The sequence below is a fragment of the Siniperca chuatsi genome, linkage group LG15, assembly GCF_020085105.1.
Source record: "Siniperca chuatsi isolate FFG_IHB_CAS linkage group LG15, ASM2008510v1, whole genome shotgun sequence".
NCBI lineage: Eukaryota > Metazoa > Chordata > Actinopteri > Centrarchiformes > Sinipercidae > Siniperca > Siniperca chuatsi.
In genome coordinates, this window is record NC_058056.1 from 19,961,329 (window position 1) to 19,982,043 (window position 20,715).

At 39.7% G+C, this 20,715-nt stretch overlaps 1 protein-coding gene across 1 annotated transcript; it reads right to left on the reverse strand.

Annotated features, from left to right (window-relative positions):
* Positions 1 to 1,014: 1,014 nt before the first annotated feature.
* On the reverse strand, positions 1,015 to 19,825 carry diras1b (DIRAS family, GTP-binding RAS-like 1b). The gene is made up of 3 exons (XM_044167011.1): positions 19,641 to 19,825; positions 7,420 to 7,761; positions 1,015 to 6,926 (listed from the first exon to the last, which is right to left on the reverse strand). The coding sequence occupies exons 2-3, from the start codon at positions 7,726 to 7,728 to the stop codon at positions 6,639 to 6,641; spliced, it is 597 nt and encodes a 198-aa protein (XP_044022946.1). The 5' UTR covers positions 7,729 to 7,761; positions 19,641 to 19,825; the 3' UTR covers positions 1,015 to 6,638.
* Between the last annotated feature and the right edge of the window lie 890 nt (positions 19,826 to 20,715).

Here is a 20,715-nt window from a genome sequence, read left to right on the forward strand (position 1 = left end):
GTATGTATGTTTTGTGTGTTATATTTCAAGTGTGAATTCAGCCAGAAGAAAACAAGAATGAGTCTACAGCCATGCTAGCAGAGCCGGTACAACGGTGTTTTGAGCTAAATGCTAACATGCTCATAATGAAAATGCTAACGTGCTGATGCCAAGCAGTTATAATGTTGACCATGTTCACCATCTTAGAAAAGTTGTAATTTTTACTCCACTATATTTAGTGGTGGAATGTACATAAGTAATTTGCTCAAGTAGGCCTACTGTATTCGAGGTACTTGTACTTTATTTGAGTATTTCCATTTTATGCAACTATATACTTCTACTTCACTACATCTCAGAGGAAAATATAGTACTTTTAACTTTTTCTGACAGCTTTACTTACTAGTGACTTTACAGATTACACTTTTTGAATTAGATTTTTTCTGATAAACTGGAGACTTAAGTGTTCCTTAATGGGTTGAGAAAATTCTCCTAACTAAAAATCGTTTGGATTAGCTGGAAAATGCATCGTCACAAAGCTGAACACAGGGCTGTTTTTCTGAGCTCATGAAAAGTTGACTTTTTATAGATACGTGGTTCTGACAGGACAGCGACGCTACAAACATATGATGATCTTATATAATATGATGCATTGCTGTGGATTAAACTACACAATAGTATATAAGTAAATAATATTAGTTAAACATCTACAGCAGTAAAATGCAACATACACATTAATGCATCAGTAATATTAATCCAATAATATATTGTAGTGTAACACTCACAGGGGCTATTTGTCTGCATAATGCATTCTTTTGATACTTCATTTTCTAATAATATTTTTGTACTTTTACTTTTTAAGTGACACTTTCAATGCAGGAGTATTGGAGTATTTTATATTGCAGTATTTCTACTTTTACTTAAGTAAAGGCTCTGAAAACTTCCCCCACCACTGTTGGAATCCTAACATTGGCTAATTAGCACTAATATACACCAGTGGCAAGCAAGAGGAGAAAATCAAAAAGACAAGAAACACTCCTCAGTTCACATTTTTATTAGGAAAATCATTTTGCAGATTTGATTATTATTATCATCTATATATATATATATGTGTGTGTGTGTGTGTGTGTGTGTTACTTTCAGTTATTCAGAGGATGCATCAGCACAGTATATCTTAATAGGAAGACTATTGCTAGAATAAATATCTATACATCATAATTAAATAAAAAAAAGTCCCAACAGAAAAACAAAACAATAGAATAATTTACAAAAAACAGTACTTAAAAGAAATAAACCATTTGCAAAACTGAAGTCGTAAATGCTGCTGAGGAATTTATTTAAAAAATACAAAGATGATTCACAGTTTGTGTCCTTGTTCTCATGCTGGCTGGAACACCAATAGGGACCATGCAGGAATGAAGGGCCAGAGCGACAGGATAGTACCAAACTACTTACCCACAAAGTCTATATGCCCCACTTTATGCACCCTGTCCACAAAAAACAGCTTGTCAGGATCTGAGGTGATCAGACAAGATGTAAAGGGGTGAGCCAGAGAGGTTAACAGGGTCAGTTTTCCACCTCCAACACTGATTTCCTTCAGATCCTCTGCCTCTTAGCTTGACTCAACAGGACTGTAACCTGTCCTGGTTGTAGAAATTAGTTTAAGGAACATACCTTCATTAGATTAGAAAAACTACAACCTTTCCTGCATATTTAGATTTTACTGTCCTTTGTTTCAGCATCACAGGGTCATGTTCTCCATCCTGCTATGGAAGAACAGATGTGAACCACGCTTCCTCTGCTATACGAGACTCGTCAGCAACATGACGATTAAGACCTCACTGACGGCAAACAAGGTGAGGTGAACTTCGCCTGGTCCTAATCAAAATTTAGGTGCTGCCTATGTAGATATCTATGGAGACCCAAAGTGCTCAATATTAAAAAAAGAAATATGACATTATGAAATAAAAATAACAAATTAAAAAGAGACTTTTTAAAACTGAAATTTGGAAATAAAAAAATGCTGAATTAGATTTAAAAAATTAGCCTACTTGCAATAAACACTATTATTATTTACTATTCTGATTATTTCAGAATTTCATGGTTTTATTATACATTTTTAGTTATATGATTATTCATTTTACAACATTATTAAGATTAATTAACTTATTTAATTAATCTAATACTGAACATGTTGGGCCTCCATAGTTTCCTCATTTAAAGTTAATTAGCTGTTTTTCTTGCAGAGAAAATTAAAGCATACTTTGGAAAAAGCCCAAAGTTTTAACGGCTTCCTGACAACTGGTGAAATTGACATAAAATCACCTCTGAAGGAAACTCTTACTTTTGCTGTGTTACTTCTAATTAGACGCTTTGAGTATAAGAAGAGCAGGTGACAGCACCTTCCCACCACAGCATCCTTCCCTCTGCACACTCTCTCATCTCTGAAATATTAAGTACTTTGAACACTATTTACAACTATCTACAATCAGATGTGAGCAGGGTCGACCTTCAGTCTGTTCAAGTGCAACCGACTCACAAAAAATCAGAGGGATTAATGTAAAAGAAACTTTTCAGGGGGAGGACAGCTGATTTATGGAGAAGTAATGCTGACAGTGGTGCTTGTACAACAGCGCAGAGCAGAAAAACAGCCAGCGAGCAAATAAGGTCTCACTGACAAGGCCTGTGTGAATGTAATGTGTATAAGTATGTGTGTGCAACTAATTGCATGCGGTCTGTCTATTTTGCCTCCACACCTGTTTTATATGCTTGTTTGTGTTTGTGTGTGTGTGTGTGTGTGTGTGTATAGGGACGTGTTTGAGCAGTGCAGGATGACTCATGCAGAAATGTGTAGGCATTCTCTACAGGAAAGCTTCAAATATTTGACAGACATTTCATAAGATGGTACAACAACAGCACACAAACATGCAGGCCAGAATGAAGGAATGCAAATAGGTGGCTGATTGCACACATACATGGATGCACTCATGGTCACACACAGACACAGACAGCAGCAGTGAATATGCTTCATTGACAAATGAGATGAGACAAACCATGGGAGGATGGGGGCAGAGGTGTCTGTCCTGATTCATGCCAACATTTAACTCACACAGCTCAGAAAACTCAACGGACGCTCACACACTTCCCATGCACACCTCCCCACATGCAAACACATTTGAATCCTACACAGGCCACGGCCCATATTTTCACACTATTACTATGAACAGCACAGCACCCTCTCTCGCTCCAGCTTGCTGTCCATACTGATCTCGCATGCTGTCTCATTGTTTTTCCTCCCTGCTGTATCATATTCCACGCAGGAACATGAGCAACGACAGCCTCCTGTAGACGTCAGCAGAACAACAGATTGCACAAACATGCACTCGCAATCTGGCGTTTGCGTGAAGCGAACAGACATGTCAAGCTCATATTTATGCAGTGTGTGTGCATCACCACTGCCGGTAGCTACACATCAGATCAGACACGAACTGTCTGAAAGTTGTACGGATCATTTACAGCTTTAAAAAAAAAAAGTTTTAGCTTTTTAACCTTTAGATGGACACATCAGGTATGTACATGACAGAAATCATTCCATCCTTCTGGTATCTTAACAGGCTAATACAAACCAAGACAAACAATTTCAAATACAACTTGTTTTTTAAAATATAAACTGATGAAAAAAAGAAAATGAAAGAGTACGAGTGAGCATCCCTGGTATTTAACAGGTAAAGGGTACGTTTACAATGCAAATCTTTGAGTTTAACAGGACCTCACATTAGTGCAAAAGTACAACACATTGATAATAACAGATTCATTCAGCTTTCAAAATAAAAAAGTAACAGCCATGGAGTGGAACCTTTAGTTACATATTCACATTTTGCTAGTATTATCTGACTGATAGATCTGAAGAGAGGATGTGTCAAATACAATATATCATGAGCATCATTATTAAGCTGTATATCATAGTACATAGCAACATCGAACCTCTTAGTGTAACATCATTTCCTGGTTACAAAGGACTTATTCCCAGAAAGACAGTGGGTACAGTTTTTCTTTACATGGGTAACATCTTACTTGAAGCTCTTATAAACATTTCATTCAACTACCATATGCTTATTTACAAAAACTACACATTTGAAGTAGTTTTTATGTGAGTAGCGTGAGTAATGTAGGAGGAACATTTTACATGGTGCTTATAAATGAGGCATTGCTGATTAGTAAGCAAGTCTTCAAGTAGAATGTCACCCTAAAGTGCCCAGTTGTTGATTCTGCTGCACACATAAAGACAGAAGGCGACAGATGAAAATATTTGCTGTGCTTTTTCTTTTTTTCCAAAGAGATGGACACACAGTTAAAAGGGGCATCATCTGTGTCTTTGGGTTTAACAGTACTGGAGCAGATTATCCTCCACCCAAATTGTTGTTAAAAACCGCCTGAGAGATGGAGAAATGTAGACAAAATAATCTGACCCTTCTCTGCGTCCTACGAGCTATGATCCTGTGAGGTGAGGTCACATTTACACGCTTCATGACCACAGCTAACCGGTCACATCACGATACCCTGTTGTTCAGCAGAACCACAACCTCATTGTGCCATGTACCAGGACAAATAAAACACTTTTATCGAGACGGAGAGCTATCTGTGATCATGATGCGATTGTTCCTCCATGTTCAGGACTGGTGAATAAATGTTAAAAGATGAAAATTGCACAAAGAAGACAAAAAGGAAACAATATACAAAAAAGAAACACAAACAAATGTACAAATAGATATGTCGGTAAAAAAGTATTGTGCTTTTGGCTGTCTTGTGTACACTGTGTACAATAGTCAGAGCTCCTGTGTGAAAAAAGGGTGACATACAGTAGAGCTATTAAATGACTCCAGGAGGATATTCTGTGTTAAGCGGAGATCATTAATACATAATATAGGCAAAAACACGACAAATTACAGTTGTTTGTGTTTGTGTGGGTGTGTGTTTATGATATAAAGTGCAATGTGAGGGCATTTAGGCTGAGTGAGCCCTGTTTGTCTTCATGTAATCAGTCAAATGTGTTACTCAGATTGACTTTTATTTTTTGACACTTGCATGAATGCATTTGTGCGCATGCTGTGTGTGTATATGTGTGTGTGACCCATTCTGTTTCCTGTTAACCGATGCCTGCATGAGCGTGTATGAGAGGTAATGTGACCAAACCAACCCGAGAGGAAACAGAATTACCGATTCAGGTCGCACTGAATAATCTGCATGGAGCAATTTTACATCCATCCCTTATTTATTTATCTTTCTCTGTGTGCTTTTTGTTTAAGGAGGGTTTTTTTACATTAATTTAAAGAGCATCATGAAGCAAACAAACAAACAAAAAAGGCAAAAGAAGAGAAACCTTCACATGAAAAGTGCCAAAGCAAACTGACATTCTCGACCTCAGAACCAAAAATCATCCCAGTTCACTTTCGTTACCATCTTGGCAATGATTATCTAAGTGTATCATCCTCTTAGACAAGGCAGACTTGTATTTCTGTTTCGTATTTTGATGAGAGTCCAGCTTCTTTTCATCCAGAGTGATTCTACACCAGATGAGAGTCTTAAAAGGATTGTTGCGTCGTATCAGTAGCGTGTGTGCATACCCTGCTGCTGGATGCTTCTCCACTTCAGATGAAGACATTTAGAGAGTTCCCAGATGAGTTTTTAACATAACGCCAGCTTGATAAAGGTAAAGTAGGGTCTTTTTTTACCTTCAGGAAGGATGGTTAGGACGTGAAAATGAGAAGATTTGTCCTCTAGCTAAAAATTTAAGCTTTAATGCTTCTAACGTCAGCATATTCCTGTGACTGATATACTCGTTTGGGCAGGGCATGTGTAGACTAATTCAAATATATTTAAATATCCCATGTTTATATACATCAGAGTCCTCAGGAGTGGCTCTGGGATGTAGCTGGGTTGTATGTTTTGCTGCTGTAATGCGTGTCGTTCATGCTAGGAGCCTCAAACCTTCGGGGTCCTGTGCTTTCTAGCATGATGGACACCTCAGTCTCTTAAAATAGTGTTTCTATCAGATGACTGAGCTTAACTAACTGTGTCGACTCTGTTACATATACATTATGTTTCTCTATATTTGTTATAGTAGAGGGTATGCGAAGGATGAGGGTGCTGGGATGACGAGGGGGAGTTATAGTGTGAGCTGAGCGGGGAGGGAGGGAAGGGTACATCAGAAACCTTCAGTCATTTTTGCTGCAGTCTGTGGTCTTTATTGGAGTCCAAGGTCTTGATGAGCTCCTCAGCTAGGTTTTGTGGCACTCGGATGATGCAAAAGTCCACACCCACGCTGTTTCCGACTATGGCTGGCATCCACAGGTAGTTCATCCATGACACACACCTCTTGTTATTAATTTGCTTTTCGATATTCTGTGGCAGCAGGATGGATGTAATGCTCCAAACTGAAATCCTGTATGTTTTCAAAATAACTGCTGAGTTGTGTTTGTGAATGCACCAGTCAAATGGAGGAGGATGTGGATGATGAGATTCCCGTTGCCTTCCAGACATTTTGCTCTGAGTGATACATATAGTGAGTCTCTCTTCTCTCTCGTCTTCCTTCTTTTCCTCCTTTTCTCTGTATTTCCCCCCTCCTTTCTCGCCTCCACCTCCAGTCTCCTCCTCTCCTGGATTTACATCACGCTGCATTTGCCCTTGAGTCTCTCGGCGCGGGACTGCTTCCCTGAGCGCTTGCCATCGATGTTGAGGCTCATGTTCCTCTTCTTGTCCAGGTTGAGGAGCTCCTGGAAGAGCTCAGTTACGTTGTGGTTGGTCTTGGCCGACGTCTCCATGAAAGCGCACTTCCACTGGTTGGCCTGGGCTTCCCCGTCCTTGGTCTCCACCTCTCGCTGGGTCTCATCGCTCTTGTTGCCTACAAGCATGATGGGAATGGCCTCAACGTTACCCTTTATGGCCAAGACCTGCAGAGGAGGTGGAAAATAAGGGGAGTGGTTGTTATATTGTGGCTGGTCAGTAAACATTATAAATCTTTGGTGGTAATCTTAACCCCAATTATGGCATCTAAAGAGAATATATGTCGAAATGATAAAATATAGACTCAACATCTGTAGACACGAAATCTTAAGACACATCTTTTACATGTTGCTTTCTCCTAAAATGTTTTTACCAAATATTTGATCTTCAATGTATTGGATTTTTCCGGGTTCTGTTCCAGAAGTAAGACAATCTTATTCAAAATCACATTTGTAATGTAATGATGTAAATAACTAAAAATACAGATTGCATTGAGTTACAGAAACTAGGGAAACAGAGGCTAGCTTGGATGTGACGTCAGGAGTCTCCATAATGTATCCAATATAGAACAAATTTTGAGCATGTTGAGCAAAATATCACACAAACAGCAGGTACATCCACACACACACACACACACACACACACACCATCACTCCCCACCTGTTGGTAAATGGGTTTGAGCTCCTCCAGGGACTGTTTGCTCGTGATGGAATAGACCAGGATGAAAGCGTGGCCTTTCGAGATGGACAGGCGCTGCATGGCTGGGAACTGGTGGCTCCCCGTGGTGTCAGTGATCTGGAGGGTGCACACGCTCTTATCGCAGCTGATCACCTGGCGGTAGGTGTCCTCCACTGTGGGGATGTAGGTGTCCCTGAAGGTGCCCTTCACAAAGCGCAGGACCAGGGAGCTCTTCCCCACTCCCCCCGCCCCGAACACCACCACACGATAGTCGTTGCTCTGCTCTGGCATTCTGCCCCCCTCAGGCTTAAGACAGTGTTACACCTATGATGTTGAGGGTGGGAGCATGGGGAGGAAGCAGGGTGAGAAGGGTGAGGGGTGGGGAGAAGAGGAAAATTTTAGCAAAGAGGAATTTTAGCAAGTGAGCAGTCAGCAGATACAAAGCAGAGGGGGGAACAGGAAGGGAAGTGCTGGCGGGACTCAAACTCAGGCCAGTGGGTGTGAAAGCACTCTATCTGTCCTTATGGTCTGACTATGAGCCAGAGTACAAATTAGAGAGGATGAGGTTGGTGAGGCTCCAAGTGTTTCACTTGACGCAGACATTTCCCTTAATCAATACTGTTCGCAGAGTCACAGTTTCTCTGTTTCAGCCCCCAAAATATTCCAGGGTTTCCTCATTTATCAACTTCAGCAACTGCAGCAAACCCTGGAAGAGACAAAGACAGAGAGTCCTTGCAGCAACAGAGAGCAACAATAACAATAACATGACCTCATGTATAATACAACACAACAAAACCTCAAAAAATAGCTTTAAAAATGACTACAGAGTTGAAATGACACCTCTCTAATACAAAAACAGAACATTATTAGCATCACAAAGGAAGTATATACTGCAGGGCTGTGTGTGTGCGATAATGTGTACATATCTTGAAAGTATGTATGACAAGACTGACTAAACATCAACTAAAACTGATTCACTTCAGTGCCTCTCTGCTGTGGTTCCTTATGGTATGGATCCAAGCACAGGGTAGCGAGGATAGGCTGTTATTGTAAATGTAAACTAAAATTAAAAAGATGAAAACTAGAAGTGAAAACCCCTGCATGTGTCATATGTTTTTCATTGTCATTTTTGTTCATGTAAAAGGAAAACATAAAAATTAATTCTGAAACAGATTTTTCTGCCCTGTGAGGTGGCGTTAATCTGCAACATACTCTCAAACACCTCTGGCTCTATGGGGAAACGTGAATGTTGCCATCAATTCCATTTCTGTTTGTATGACTCATACTAAAAAACTAAACTGAAAGGCTGAATATAAAAATTAAAGCTGCTCTAATCAATATTTTCATATTAACTATGGATCAAATAACTATGTATGTGTGAAAGGTATTGCTCTATTATCACAAACTCTGCAATTCCATTTAGCTCTACAGAGCCTTTAGGCATCTTTCAGCTCATTGTTTTGGCTTTACAGCCTGCAACTTAGGTTCAGTCTCAAAGCTCTCATAGCCTCATTTCTAGCAGCAGCAGCAGACATCTGTTTTCATGGAAAAACTCTGATAAACCAACTGTACGCTACCTACCAAGCACCAAATGACAGACAGACAAAGTTAGCAACTAGCTCGTGAACACAGTGGAGCATTTAGCTGCCTACAAAGCAGATATTTCCCTCAGAAGTTAAGGAGACCAAAAACAGAGCTAAAATGAGGATGAATACTGGACTTAAATTCACCAGAAACACAACTCCAAATGAGTGATAATGTTGCTCCGTATCTGCTGGATGTGTATATAGGCAACTAATGAGCAACTGTTTGCTAACAAGTTTGCCATATCAACTTAAAAGGTGATGATATGTCATTGTTGTGTTGACAGCTTGTTGTGCTACACCTAAGTGGCCAAAAAAATCAATTAATGCAGGCAAAGCATAAGGCAAGTCATTTAGAAACCAGTTATGGTGGAAGAAGTATTCAGATCTTTTACATAAGTAAAAGTAGCAATATCAAGTAAAAGTCCTGCATTCAAAATTTTACTTAAAGTACACAAGTATAAAAGCATTAGCAACAAAACGTTCAGTATCAAAAGTAAAATTACTCATTAAGCAGCAGAATGGCCCCTGTCAGTGTAATGCTACTGTATCATATACTATATTATCCAATTATTATTACTATAACATTACTATTAATACTATTAATGTTGTAGCTGGTCGTGGTGGAGCTAATTTTAACTACCATACTAAGTTACTATTTGGTAGTTCAGCCCTTAACAATATATAATTTTTAGAAACTCATTATAGGTTTTCTGTGTAAGATTTTAATCTTCAAAGTAACTAGTAACTAAAGCTGTCAGATAAATATAGTGGAGGAAAAAGTACAATATTTCCTTATGAAATGTAGTGGAGTAGAAGTATAAAGTGGCTTCAAATGGAAACTCAAGTACATCAAGTAAAGTACAAGCACATCAAAATTGTACTTGAGTAAATGTACAGTTATGTCAGTTACTTTCCACCATTGTGTGCACATCTAGTGTTATACCTTTAAGATACCCCTTCCAGAAATACAGAAATTGAAACAAAACCAGGATTGTATCATAGCTAATCTACAATTAAACACAGTGTACAACAAACTTGACTAAAATGTCCAAATCCAAACTGTGTGCAGTCAGGTTATAAAATGCAATATATTAAGTGAAAAGAGTATACAGATAAAACAAAGAATTCCAAAGCTACAATAAACCTGGTTTGTAGTCAGCAGCAACACTGCACATTGAAGGACTCTTCACTCTAAATATTACCTGCTGCAACTCATACATATGCATCTGAACACCCCTAATCTATTGCTATCTCTGTAAGTGCTTGTTGTTGCTGAGTCTCTGTTCATGATTACGCATTGTATCCGTTCCATTATTTATCTGCTGTGGTTCTAAACTTGCTTTAAGGTCCCATAATAAGATACTCATCCAGTTGTGATCATGTTCTGCTCTCCAAGCTCTTGCTGTAATGAAACAGTAAATTGACATCAATACCAGATGGAATAAGAGGATTTCTGTCATGCTTGCACTGCTGGAACCCACTATTGATGGCAGGGTCCCTGTAATTGCATCGCCAGGTTGTAGATAATATCAGTCAAGGAGTTAAAAATAAATGGGGTTTCAGGGAATGCCTCATGAGTTTTATAGTCAATCTATAGCTATAAGTCTGGGTGACATAAAAGAGTGTTTTATATCCATGCTGAACACACAACCACAGTTTCATTTGTAGGTGAGCCTGTGTCTTCTGCTCATATGCCTGAAGACTGTTGACTGTTTTACTCTGGTTTGGCAAAGCAGAAAATCTTGTTTAATGGCTCTCTGGTGCCTTAGGGTGATGATGTACTCTGCATTTTTGAGCTAGTGAGGGATACTGTCTAAACTCTCTCTAAATGTTGCCTGTCAACACGATTTTCCAGTGTGATTGAAGCATAAATTCTGAGATAAATGCTTAAACCTGCAATAACAGATTTTTTTTGCCACTTAAGGGCAATGGAAATAAGAGAGACAGAGATAAGGGAGACATGCCGAACTCTAGCAGTTAGAGAGTGACATTATGATTCATTTAGAGTCGTGTTTCTGGCCACCTGATGAATGTCTAATATTCACTCTCTTTTAGCTCTGTTTTTGGTCTCTACCAACTGAGGGAAATATCTGGCTCTTTAGCTGCTAAATGCTCCACTATGTTCATCAGCTAGTCTTTAACTGTGTCTGTCTGCTGTTTGGTGCTAAGGCAGGTAGTGTACAGTGGGTTTTTAGAGCTTTTCACTGAAAATAGCTGCCTGCTGCAGCCGAAAACGATGCTATGAGTGTGGCAAGAGTAAACCAAAACAGTAAAGTTGCAGGCCGGACAGCTAAACAATGAGCTGAAACTCAAAAAAGCTATAAGCTACATAAAGCTCCATAAAACTGAGGGGAGCTGCAGATTCAGGTGATAATTCTCTGTAGGTTCATCACTGCGAGCGACGCCTCGCACATTGTCACATTGTCACATTGTCACATTGTCATTTGATAAATTGTTAATATAAAAATATTTAGAAAAGTTGAACCAGCAAGTTGCTCTGTAAACTGTAAAGGTTTTGGGTAATAATATTACAGTTTGTCTTAATTTTCTCTTCCAAAACATTTGGCCAAACTGGGGATTTCTTGTCCTGCTTGACTTATTTTTAGAAGAGTATTTGTGTTCCCAGATCTCAGCAACTTGGTGAGTATATTTTTGAAGATCGAAATGATGACCAAAACTACAAAAAATAAAACCCAACTTATAATAAACCAGAATTATCCTTTGAAAAAAAGACCCCACTGCTTATATTCTGCTGATAATTTGACAACAGAATAGAAGCACCTGCAGAAATACTGCAAGGAAACATAACAAAATTACAAATTTCACAACTGGCAAAATATTTATAATAAAAGTATATGGACTGGTATGATTAATGTGTTTTAAAGCTCATATGTTGGTGCGTCTGTGATGGAGCCACACATTCGTACATGCTCTAATACTGATATGCTCGCAAATATTCTCTTTATTTTGCCCTTCTGTAGCTCTTAGTCTGACTTTTCTCTTAATTTATGCATCTTGAAAATGTTTTTCTTTGATCTGCTCCCTGAGCTTCTTCTTTCAGTTTCTCCTTTGTTTCCTGCTCTCTCACTCCCCAGGTCTCCATGCTGTATGATCAATAAACTAAGACCGCTGTGGTTTTGATCGATGGGGCTCGTCTGTCTGGGCGCTGTCAGCCTGTCATCCTGCTTCACTTGGTGCCTGTTGGGTTTTTTTGGACGCGGATTTCAGCTCCGCGACAACGATCCTGCTCATCAAAACCTTCCTCCGCTCCCTCCTTTCTTTCACCTGAACTAAAATTAGCTGTCTCCCTCCCTCCGTCAGCAGCTATAACTGCGCACACAGGTGCAACCTCACAGTGGCACGCATACACATGAAAGCACACACACACACACACACACACACACACACACACACACGCACACGCACACGCACACACACACACACACGCACACGCACTGTACTTTCGCTCCGTCACCATTTGTCCTTGACACCAGGCCTCTGAGAGTAATGACACTCCTCCCAAATGCAAGCTGTCTCTCTCCCTTTCCTCCTCCTCTACTCTTGTTTTATTTGAAATGAGAGGACTGCAATTCCTTAATGAATTAATGGTATACTATAAATGCATCTGTGGCAGAGCAGCCAAATTCCATTAGCAGATAGCTTTGGCACAGACCAAACAGGCCTCGTCTCCTCTCAGTCAGAAAATAGATGCAACGCAGCCTTCTCCACTCGTTTATTTCACAGAGCGAGCAAGGAAATGTCACCTTTAGCAAAAATATGCACATAATTTCCCTCAAGAGAGCCACTTACGCAGCGGCACAAAGGAAGCGCATTAACCAACATCAAACACAATGCCATTCAACAGATCAAGAGCGTGATTAAATAGACACCCACAAAGTGGTCCCATGGTATCTTGTGGAAAAAGGATTTTAATGAAGCCGTGGATACTGGAATGCTGTGGATACACGGCTATTTGGCGTTGGTGTTTTACAGGATCAACAGATTTTGGGCTCAAGGACTTTCTGAAATATTCTGTCCTCTTCTGACCACAGCTGTGTGCACACACACTCACATACACACTCATCATGATGTCTAAAACCTGCGCAAAGTTTCTTTAGCTGCCAGACTGTCAGTTGGTGTATGTGTGTTTGTGATGTGCGTTTGCGTCTGTCAAGCAGGAGATTCTCTGTTCTCTATGCACACTCAAGTTCAGGCTTTTTAAGTGTGTGTTTTACCAGAGCAATTTTTAGACCCGGGCGTTTTCATTAGGTTTGCGCAGACTGGAGGTTCAATTTATAAATTTTGATTCAGTCTCACACATTCAGTCATGCTGCTGCTTCGCTGTGTTCACACCTGCTAACAAAGCACACAAATGGAAAGCCCACAGGAAAACAGCTCACATGTGCTAATTTTAAAATCTTTGATAATCTGTTGGAGGTAATTTAAGATTTATGAATGTGAATGTGAATTTTCCCAAAAAAAGGAGGATAAGACCACATATTTTCCTGTCTGCTTCACTGTGTGTGTGTGTGTGTGTGTGTGTGTGTGTGTGTGTGTGTGTCTATTGGTGGGTGATGATGCAAAGAAAGGAAACATTCCTTTCATGTCCATCAGAGCCAAATCTATAAAATATGTTCACGACCCATCAGAATAATGGATCCTCTTCATTAAATATAGAGTGTACATTTTTGTGTGACGCACCGGTTTTGTCAAGTGTTGCAAAAGATGTAAAATATGGCTTCTTGTTGTTAGATATACATATACGTAAAGGGATGAAAGTTTAAAAAAAAAAGTACCACTCTGGATTTTTCTTATAGCACATAAATTTTTTTTAATATTTTAACATTATCTTATATATGATTGGCTGCTGGAAAATTGCTTCTTTGCAAGTTTTTACATCCCACCAATAAATCTAAACTCTGGTTCTTAGGGTCGTTAGATGAAAACCTACAAAATGTCTGCTCTTCATAAACTTAGAGAAGCAGCGTCATTTTTAGTTGGACAACAGTGCATTTTTGAAGTTAAAGGAATAGTTTATTAGGCTCTTGCCGATAGTTGGATGAGAAGATCGATACCACTCTCATGTGTGTACAGTAAGCTACAGCCAGCTGCTGTTTAGCTTAAACTGGAAATGGGGAAACAGCTAACCTGGCTCTCTCCGAAGGCACTCACTAATTAACATGACTAATCCATACAAATAAAACAAAAAATACAAAAATCAAAGTGTAAAAATTTGTATTTTTGGAGCATTGTCATTACTGATTGCAAGGCAACCTTACTGCAGGAAGTCACTGCACCCAGCCAAGAAATATGAATAGTCCTCCCATAACCCCTTGTAAAAGCACAAATTGTTGTTGTTTCTGTACAAATTAAACAAACAAACAGGTTGATATAACATGTTAATTGGTGAGCTTTAGAGGTGCTGGTAGGCAGATTTTGTGACCATTGGCCAGAGCCAGGCTAGCTGTTTCCCCTTGTTTCCAGTCTTTGTGCTAAGCTAAGCTAACTGGCTGCTGTCAATCTATACTGTGATTGAGAAACACAACACTGTATATGCATGGAGTATGTGTGTTAGACTGTACAAGAGATTGTAGCAGTGTGGTCTTGGCTTAGAGCTAATCATTGAGCTTAACCTCCTCTGTGCTCCTGGCCTGCACTGCATTGACCCAATTCCCTTAAGTTACCAGCGGTCTCCCTACAAGACTACATGCAGCTCCTGATGCACGCTGAAGCCCTCTGATACTCCATGCACATCCGTTTGGCTCACCTATGCACTGACACTAACATTGTGGCATGGGAATATCAGCAGAGCCAGATATACAAACAATAAAGGTGACATGTATCTGTCTATTGATAGTCACAGCATCACATTTTTTTTTTACTAAATTCACCGGTGAGCTACGCACAGTTTAGGCTTGTCCTGGCTGATTCTGGTTGTAAAAAAATGAAAACAAACCCAAATGTTTTATTACTTTTACCAAAACGATAGTGGGTTTTGACTAAACTTTCAACTTTATCCAATCCAAGCACAGATGTGTAGGCCTGCCAATGTAAATCAATAAATCAGTAAAATGAAGAACTGCTACAACACAGTCTCATCATCCAGTCAAAAACAGGGAAGTTTTCTTATAGTTCCTGACACACTGACATTTTGGAGTCATTAGGTTTTCACCAAAAAAACTGCAGTTTTCAGATTATCTAAGAAAAACACTGGATTATTGCAAATTGCAGTTTTTATGGTGGTAAATCCTCACACCTAAGCAAAAAAGCCTTGTTTTTGCCTGGATAATAAGCATTTTTTAGTTAAAGTTTTAATCCTTAATCCTTGATTTGGCAACTCCCACAGTTAACATAGTAACAGCAAGTGTGGTTTAATACAAACAGGAGAAACTGGTGTATCTGTTTAAAGTGCAACCAAATAAACTCAAGTTGGTATGCAGAGATAGGCAATTTGAATCCGGTGTGGCAAAAGCGGATTCCGCCACAAATGATGAAAACTACTATGTAGAGAGGTAATTACTGAACGTAAATACATTGAATGGTTGCTGCAGAAGAAAAATGCAGAAAATCTTCTAAAATATCTTTAAACAATCCACAGAATGAAGCAAACAGGCCTGTTTTACGGCAAAATCCAAATATTTATCATCATTAGCATTTAGCTTATTAGCACTAGTGCTTGCTGTTGCCCATAGAGACGAGCAATGGTTAGTCTGACTGTTAAATGATCATTAAGACGCATGTTCAATACACAGCAGCTTCAGGTGTTAGAGTCTGTATCTAAAACATCCCTCTACCTGCAACTTCTCCAAATATATGTGCACTTTCAGTAAGAGTTTAGGAAAACATTTCCCCTGAGCTGAATCCTGAGCTGTAATGAAACCCTGCAACAATAATCACGCTGATTCTATGCAGCAGCTTTTACACAGGATTGGATGCAAGATGGCCATGTAATTAGTCTTTGAGTGTGTATTAGTACTGAGTATTAGCTTGACCTGGGGAACCCTGGGTTTCTCCGTCTGGCCTCTCCATAAGACCCTGCTAATACCACGGCCTGGCAGTCTGGGAAACACAGAGGCACTTGGCTATTACCACCAGAAATGGCCCAAGAAAGAGTAAAGAAATTCAGTTTCCAGCACTGGCAATACAGCAATAATATTTGTTTTCAAGTCTGCATAATGTATTCAAATTTTTAGTTTTTTTTTTTTTAAGAAAGTCTATTCTTAGAAGCTGTGAAGGCCCCAACCTGACTGAAGCACTAATTACAGACTGGTGGAGTGTGTAGAAGAAGCCTGCCTGCAGCGACAGATGGTGACAGGGTTGATAGTTTTGGATTGATTCCACTGGTTTCTACAGGCGAGATCAACCAGGCACAGCTTTTTTATAATACCAGTTGATCCACGTCTGATAATAACGCAGATGGTTAAAAGCGGAGACAACATGGGAACCCCGCTCCAGACTGCTTGGGACACTCCCATGATGCAACAGGGATTATATGAAACTGGCCGTTAACTTTTCTTTATCTCAAACCACAAAATACTTTCAATTTTCTCTCAGTTCTCATAATTTCTTTCTTTCAGATTTAAAGATGGATTGTGGCAATAGTGTTTTACATTAAATGAACGGCTGATATTTGAACAAAATGTCAGATAAAACACGGTAACTCAGAGGTCTCAGTATGCATAATTGACCAGAACAGCCATCCTGGCCTTAGATTAGTTATGCACGAGGCCAAAAAAATCCTGCCTAATGCCATGTATAATGAAGACTATATAGACCTTTCGAATGAGCTGATGCTGTCAGAACAACTAAAAGCCTTCAGCATTGATCTGTTCCAGTATTAAAACACGCTGTATGCAGTATTTAGTTATATATAGCTCAGAAGTGCTCAACAGTGATGGTGCACCTGACTAGACTTGTGCTGTCAAAGCAACAGACAAACTTAAACATCATGAGGAGACAGCAGTTAACTATTTTTATCAGTGAGAATAACTGGGTGAAGATAAGGCTAAAAAAAGCCTTATAGTGGTAAGCTCAGTATGAGAAGAGAATACATTTTTGTTTGATGCTTTTGGGATTAAACTGGTTGTAAATCAAGCCTGAAATTACATGTTATGACTATTTTCTACACTGAAGGGCTGCTACTCGTTCAATGAAATGCCCAGATTGTGGATAAACAAAAGCCAGATTTATTATAGAATTAAATATAGCTCACCAATTTCTGTTGCCAACATTATCAATAGTTTCCTCCTTTAAATAAGCTAAATTGTTCCACAAAAAGTAGAAAACCGCAAATGCGCAGGAACACAAGCTGGAGCATGGTCATAAACAGTATGCTTCTCTCACGCGAAGCAGCAACACCTGAACCTGATTAAATTAACTTCCTTAAGTACTTCTCTGTATTAATTACTTCAAAATAAGGATGCTACACCTGGTAGTCGGAGGTGTAAATATAATTAAACACAAACACATGCATAGAACTGAAAAATTCTATATTTTAATATTACCTTTATTTATTCAGGAATAGTTCATTGAGCATGCATCTTCCTCCTGAGCAACAACCAGTGTCAAATTCACACAGTTTCTCATTACAAATGGCAACAACAAAATAACTATGTCACACAGGCTTCAAACACTAAATGAAAGTTGCTCTACATTCATTTTTTAAGAAAAGGGGAGAAACGCCTTTCCCTGAGACATTTTATCAGCCAGACACCTTCAAGTCATGGGCATGTTTCTGCATCTTCTGGCCTACTGATGCCTCACTGTAAGCCAATATGTATATTTGTGTATATTTATTTTTATATTTTATTTTCCTCATTTTGTTCTTGCTATTTGACTTAAAATGTTCTCTTTTCACTTGATTATTCTTACAGCCATGTTAGCACTTTGTAATCGCTGATTTTGGAAAGTGCTATATAATAAACCTTATTATTATTATTTAAAACAGAAAAGGATGACAATGGCACAAAAGTGGCAGAAAGTAAATGGTGAAAATGAACATTGTTGGATGGATTTTCACTCAAGGGAGAACAACTGCTGTCAGACCTTGGTAACCCTGGGTAACACTGCAATTATACCCTTTTAGATCTTATATGCATGCATGGTTAAATAATTAAGTTAAAAGAAATCAACCAGCTAAACATCCATCTCAGAAACTGCACCCACATAATACCAATAATAATTGTTTTTTCATTCTCTGAATCCACAAAAACTTCTCTGCAAGCCAAATTTCTGACCTGATCTGATCATGATAATTGCAGAAAAACTGGCGGCTGCTAGTGTGTGTGGAGCTGCCCAGCCTGCCTGCAGACATAAGCAGACATAAATGACTTCCCCGAGAAAATTCACATTTTTCTCAACATCTAGCCATCCGGACCTTGGTTATCTCACACAACTTTGTGTAGTGTGGTTTAGTGGGCCTTAGTGAGAAAAACAAAAACAAAAACAAAACAAAAAAACCCCATCCCAATCATCAATTATCAGCATCTATACTCATCTCCAGCATCAACAGAAACGTCAGCATCATCTCCTCTTTCTGTGTTTCTCCTTGTTACCATGTATTGAGTCATTTCTGTGTCCTGCCTAAGCAGAGAGAAGTGTTCTTATGCAATTGTACTGTGGCCATTCAAGACAGACAAACGGACAGGCAGACACTCCCCCACACTTCCACTTATCCCCCATCCTCAACCGACACATGCATGCTTTAACATCTGCATCCCTATGCTACTCTCAACCACACACTTTTAAGCGTCATAACAGGATTTACTGTCATACAGCTCTCTTCTCTTGTCTCGCAAACCCTGCAACCCCCACACACACCCATGACTGGCAGTGTTCAATGCATACAGGAAGTTGAGTCACATACATATTCACACATACATAGAGAAGGCCTGAATGATTCACAACTCCTTTTGCATGTCATGATGGCTCTCCTCTCCGCACATCAGGCATGGAGGAGGAGACATGGAGAAACATCCAGATGGAGGATTAACCATGGCATTTGCCACAGAAATCGGGCTTCATGCGTCACGCAGGCGTCATTATTAGTGTATAGTGTAATGTTGGCGTGCATCTCCGTCTCGGCTGTAGTCAGGAAGGGGTGGCAGGAGAGGGCTTGCCGTCGGTCCGCAGATTGGTGCGCAGCGCCATTACAGACCACCCCACTCTGCTTGGTTCATTCATAAATACCAGAGGATCGCCATCTCGCAGAGGTGCCATCATTTCGCAGTCGCAGCAACCCCCCCACCCCCCTCCCACCACCACCAACCCCTCCTCCCGTTACTCCTCAAAGCAATATGATAAACCCTCATATCTTTGCCCTGTCTCTCCCTCTCCTGCTGACTGCCAATATGGCTGTACGGGCAAAGGCTGCATACAATTCACACGACGGAGTTTATCAAACACAAATGTGAGTCGTGATAGGAACCGGTGCGGATGAATTTAAATCAATAGCAACCGGACAAATAAACAAAATGACATGTGTTATCCCGTATTGGCCGCGAACAGCAGGAATCGTGTGCGCTCAACAGTCAGCCAGGCAGAAGGACCGCGGTTACGCCACTGAATACCAACATCTAACCTCCATGTAAGATGTGGGGATGAGCGGCATCTCCCTACCTGGTCGTGAAGTATAGCTCCGCTTCAGGCTCGTCCTTGGTTTAGACGGTTGAAAGACAAACGCCGAAAGCGTCTTAAAGCATTTTACACGGTTCATGTAGAGCTCATGTCGTCCGATTTCCAACGCCACCACAGCAGACTCTCTCTCTCTCCTTTCTCCCTCTCTCGCATTTAGGACGTGGGAGGTGCTATGCCCTCTCCCTTTTCTGTCCACACTTGGGTTTTCTTTCAGTTCATACACTTCCTAGTGGTTGGATGCCAGCAAAATAAGCTATTTCAAAAAGACTTCCTCTAAAAGAAATTTATTTTATCCTGGAAGAGCGCAACTGTGAAAATGTGTGGCATTAATAATAGGACACCGTACAGGCCAACTAATCCTAATATTCCTATGTGGAGCCACAATCTAATCATGTGTAATATAAAATAGCTAAAAAACCTAGAAGTAAAACTATTGATGGTCCCTGAGCAACAGATCACATTAAAGTAGCCCTATTGATTAAATTAAATTCACGGTCAAAAATGTAACCTAAGCAGAGCCCCATTTCATTTCCAAATCAATTTGTCGATGTTTCAGCCACAGCCAAGTGTAATGCAGCTACTAGATACCAGATGTATGCCAGTTTCACTTTGGCTTATAGCTGCAGAAATTAAAATACGACTAAAACGTGAATTCTTGAGTGAAATTACTCTTGAGTGAGAGTAAAAGGGCAGAATTGTTGGATTCGACATAAACAAGGGTTATATAAACGCACATAACTGTATCAATCAGATATGAGTTATATCAAGGAAGGGTATCTAGAGATACTAGAAATACATGACAGAATGTTTTGTATTTCGTTTTATTAATAAGGTCATATGTGAAGTCAGCCTGGAGAGCTTTTAATGAAAAAAAACAAAAACAAATCAGCACCACGGACAGCGACCTGATTGTGTTTCAGCACCACGGACAGGGGAAAGAATACAGTAGTGTATACAGTAGGCTATAGGATGCATATAACATAAATGCACACATAATAGAGAAAAACAACATGTAATAGGTGGAAAGGTGGTACGAGATCAGAGTCGATAAACAAGG

Coding starts and splice junctions, on each gene's coding strand:
- diras1b (XM_044167011.1), bottom strand. CDS start 7,728: ATGCCAGAGCAGAGCAACGACTATCGTGTGGTGGTGTTCGGGGCGGGG. Junction 6,927..7,419: donor TCAAACCCATTTACCAACAG/GTGGGGAGTGAT, acceptor CCTCCTCTGCAG/GTCTTGGCCATAAAGGGTAA.